Source organism: Acyrthosiphon pisum, chromosome A1, assembly GCF_005508785.2.
Source record: "Acyrthosiphon pisum isolate AL4f chromosome A1, pea_aphid_22Mar2018_4r6ur, whole genome shotgun sequence".
In the NCBI taxonomy this organism is placed as follows: Eukaryota; Metazoa; Arthropoda; class Insecta; order Hemiptera; family Aphididae; genus Acyrthosiphon; species Acyrthosiphon pisum.
This window is the reverse complement of record NC_042494.1, coordinates 153,631,284-153,635,574: the sequence shown is the minus strand read 5'-3', so window position 1 is coordinate 153,635,574 and position 4,291 is coordinate 153,631,284. Positions and strand designations below refer to the sequence as shown.

The following is a 4,291-nucleotide window of genomic DNA, read 5'->3' as shown; positions in this document are numbered from 1 at the left end:
CCGAGAATGATACTTATTTTACAAAGTAGATATATTTTTTACTTCGACTTTCAAGTGATTTCAATTTACTCATTTACTTATGTTTCGCAGGTAAATCGCATTTATTTATAATATGAAAAAAACATAATGATACGCTCGAATATTGTATATATTTTATAGTATACACATTATACAAAATAATGATAGTGTTTAAAAAACATCTAAGTAAAAAATATCACGATTTCATTTCAAATTTCCTGTCTTCAATGTTTTGGTAAAATTTAATTGCACGACGTCAAAACAAGGAGTTTTACGTAAAAAAAAGACCGAACTACCAAACTCTTAACAAGCCTTGTAAACACCGAAAACGTAGATATATCTTGAACTAGAGAACAAATATATACTTGTGTACGACGTATAGGTAACTATAATAATATTACATTGCAAAAAATTGGACGGTTTTAATTGATAAGAATTTGATGTTTTATTTTTTGACCATTGCAATTATATAATTTTTAAAGAAAACGAAATAATAATATTAATTCAACCGCGGCGTATAGTACTACAGGGATAAAATTAAATTCCGTGAAATGCATATGAGCTTAATGTATAGATTAAATATAGTACCTACCTAACCCATAAGGTTGTCACAATAATATAATATGGAATATAGAATAAAGCGAACACCACTGCAGTCTATCTGTAGATTAGTTAGTTAACTACAAAAAAGAAATGTTACTATTATATTACTACATAACAGATATCAGTCACACAAGAGAATTAACAATTATGATTTACATTTATGCAACTATAATAATACTCACAGCATTAATTATTATTAATAATAATAGTGTACTTTTATGGCTATTATAGAGGTATAATATAATAAGTATCTATACGTATTCAGCTAAATAGTTTTGAATTTTACGAATTTCAGGTGATGCGTACGACATTGATAGTAATTTAACATCCATACAAAATATTAGACATGAAAAAACTCATTCAATTATCGATTACTTTGAGATTATAATTAGTTTTAGTCGAATCAAAAATTGTCATGGTCAGTAATTAATCGTTTTGAGAAGGTAAATCGTATATAGGTAAATGTAAATATTTATTAATTACTACAAGTACCTACTAGACTATAATTCGATGAATAAACTTAGAATTTACGTATGTGAACAAGTTTTACTTGAGTCTATAGTTTTCAGACTACTATGACGTGTAACAAAACAATAATTAAATACCCAATTATGTCTCAATGAAAATTTTTAACAGTTGCGATTACACGATAATATTTTGTCTTATAATATAATATATTTTGTAAGCACTAAGCACTGTAACATAACCCAGGGAAATAAAGGACTCGTTGTCATTTTTTTTATAATTAGTTTTCTAAGAACAAGAAAAAGGTGACGTTATATGTATATTAAAAGTTTCAATATAAAAGTGTTTAAGTTTTTAATAAGAGTGACATGAAATATATAGGCAAGTCTCCACGTATGATATAAATATTATTAAAAATATATTTTAAAAAAATTGTAAACTCTTTGTAATAATCCATTGGTAGTTATTTGAAACCAATATGTTTCAGGGGAAAGCATATTAAATTATATAACACTTATAATTAATTAGTAAATATGATATAAATAATATTCATAAATGTAGAAATATTGAAAAGTTCAATATTATAATATTTTGATACGACTCTATATACTGTTTTATCATTGTCGCATTGTTGTTATGTATTTATTCATTCAGATTAACCACATACCTATTGACTATATTGTAAGGTTAAAATGATAATAAAACATTAAACATCAATATGATGTATAATAATTATATCTAGGTATTGATAAAGATAAAAATCACGATCCGTATCGGCTTCAGGTAAAAAAACAGAAAAAAAATTATAATTATACTAGCTGTATAATAATAATATGTATTAAGTGCCTAGGCTATTATGATTGATGATTCTATTAATAAAAAAGCAAAAATTATTGACATTAGGCCATTATAGAGGTGTGGTGGAGGGTTAATATAAACGATATTATTAGCGGTACCAATGCGTTTTCTAATCCAAATAATAACATGATAATTACATAAATTATAGTTTTATAGGTATAGTACATTATTATTTACCCTAAGATCTTATGTTAAAATTGTCATTCAAAAAAACATGACGCCTTGTGTACGATGTAAATACTTATGTATGAATACATACAATTTACCTTATTTAGTTATACATATTAGACATCAATTTAAATTATAGCTACAAAATGCGCACTTATACTAAACTATTTACTATTTTAGGTATACCTAAACGTAAAAATATTAACTTCAGTCCTGTTATCAAATGCGTTTTGCGTGAAATCATATTAAATGGACTATCAATATACCACAGTAGGACGTCTTATATTATGGAGACTAAACTTCAAACAAATCCTACGCATAAAATTTAAAAAAATTTAAAACTCAATGAAAAACAAAAATCTTTTTTTTTAATCAAACATTTTTTTTATACACACTCTAAGTAGGTACAGTGTACCTAGAGTTCTAGTAAATGACCAATTCATTGAAGATTTTATGAAGTATGAAATTTCAAATTGTTTATCAAGGGAAACCAATGAATTTTTTAATAGATTCAATTTTGATATTAGTTTCCTTCAGAAAGATCCTTCTACTTGGCACTTGCAGGACTGTTGACAATTCTTATCAATATGCTTTAGAGGTTGTAAAGAAACTACAATATGTTGTAAATGATCCTAAAGGAAGACGTATAAAACTTATTGAAGACTATACACCAATTTGTTGACAAAAAGTGTAAAAACAATTAGTACCTACTGCAAGTGGTCAGTAGCTATTAACCAGACTGCCAAAAAATGATTTTAAAAAACCATTTTAAATTTATAAATAAGATTGTTCTTATATTAAGTGTGTAGTGTGTACATTTTATTTAAATGTTCTCATTTAGCTTAAATTACCATATATTAAAAACGTTTTTTTGCTTAACATTTAATAAATCTGGCTCAAACAATGAAATGAAGGATCCAATGAACATTTTACATTTTTGTACATAACCTTTTTGTTAGGAATTATAGTTTTATATAATTTGAATACAAAATATTTTTTTTTCATATTTCTAACCGTTCAACAATTAATATAGTTAAATAACAACAAATTATTAAATTGGGCAAAAAATTAAAAATGTTGTACTTAATTATTTGTTTTTGAAAATAATAGATTTATAATAAATAATAAACCTACTTTTAATTGAAACTATAACGTTCTAAAGTTTAGTTCAATAAATTTTTTTCGTTAAATGTCATATTTCTTAAGTATTATAAGTAAAAAAAAAAACAACAAAACTTCCCTTATTGAATATTTTTCAGCCCCCTAGAAGCACGGGAAGGGAAGTAGTAGTCATGACAAAGTTTAACGAAAATAATTTTCTTATAGCAATAAAAAAATAGTGAGGGGGTTCTAAATTAAAATCATATGAATATTTTTTTCATGCTTCTATATAAATAAGGACCACCACCTAAGGTACACAATACACATATACCATATTATATATTGTGATAATATTGATATTATAGTACAGACTTCTAGAGGTACACTCACCATGGCGCAGGGCGTGAGTGAAGAAGAACGTCAGCGTCAACAGCAACGCTGCGGCGATTTGTGTTTGTAAATTTTTCATCGCCCGGCAAACGTATATTATAATATGGAACAAAAAAACAACGGACACGAATGCGAAACGACGCGACGTCTGTCGCAATTATTGCGATCGGCTCTGACTGTGTCTGCGGGGAACGGTTATTTTCCGGCGATTTCTCGTCAACGAACACGCCTCGCGCCAAGTTCTGCCGCAGCGTTTCCTCCTGTCGTGGCCGAAGACGGTGACGGCGCTGGTCGAATGAATGCGAGCGCCGAATCAACCGGTATGGGCTTTTATAAGGCACCCGCCGCGGTGGGCGGCGCTCGCCAACTTGAAGCGACAAATCAATTCGCCAATCGAGGCGGCTTACTGCAGCTACGACAATACTTACGGTTTCGCGAGTTACGCGGCGATGCAATATTATAACGACGACGCGAGTTACGCGGGGTGGAAAAAAAATAGCATCGTTTAAAAACAAATCCCCGACTGCAGTCGACGATTTACAAAAATATTAACAGGTGGGTGTCGTGCGCGTGGTCATGGCGAAAAGATGATTTGAAAAAATGTTTGAGAGGTTATTTTTACCGTGAACGACCTATACGAATTCACTATTTGGAGGGCACTGAAAAAACGTGAGTCGATGAAAAAAAA

At 29.1% G+C, this 4,291-nt stretch overlaps 1 protein-coding gene across 1 annotated transcript in view; it reads right to left on the bottom strand.

Moving 5' to 3' along the window:
• Capa (capability) overlaps window positions 1-3,904 on the bottom strand; it is a 23,080-nt gene extending 19,176 nt beyond the window's left edge. The window contains exon 1 of the mRNA NM_001162363.2: window positions 3,604-3,904. Coding sequence (NP_001155835.1) covers window positions 3,604-3,682 — 79 coding nt within the window. The 5' untranslated portion in view covers window positions 3,683-3,904. The remainder of the gene's footprint in view (window positions 1-3,603) is intronic.
• Between the last annotated feature and the right edge of the window lie 387 nt (window positions 3,905-4,291).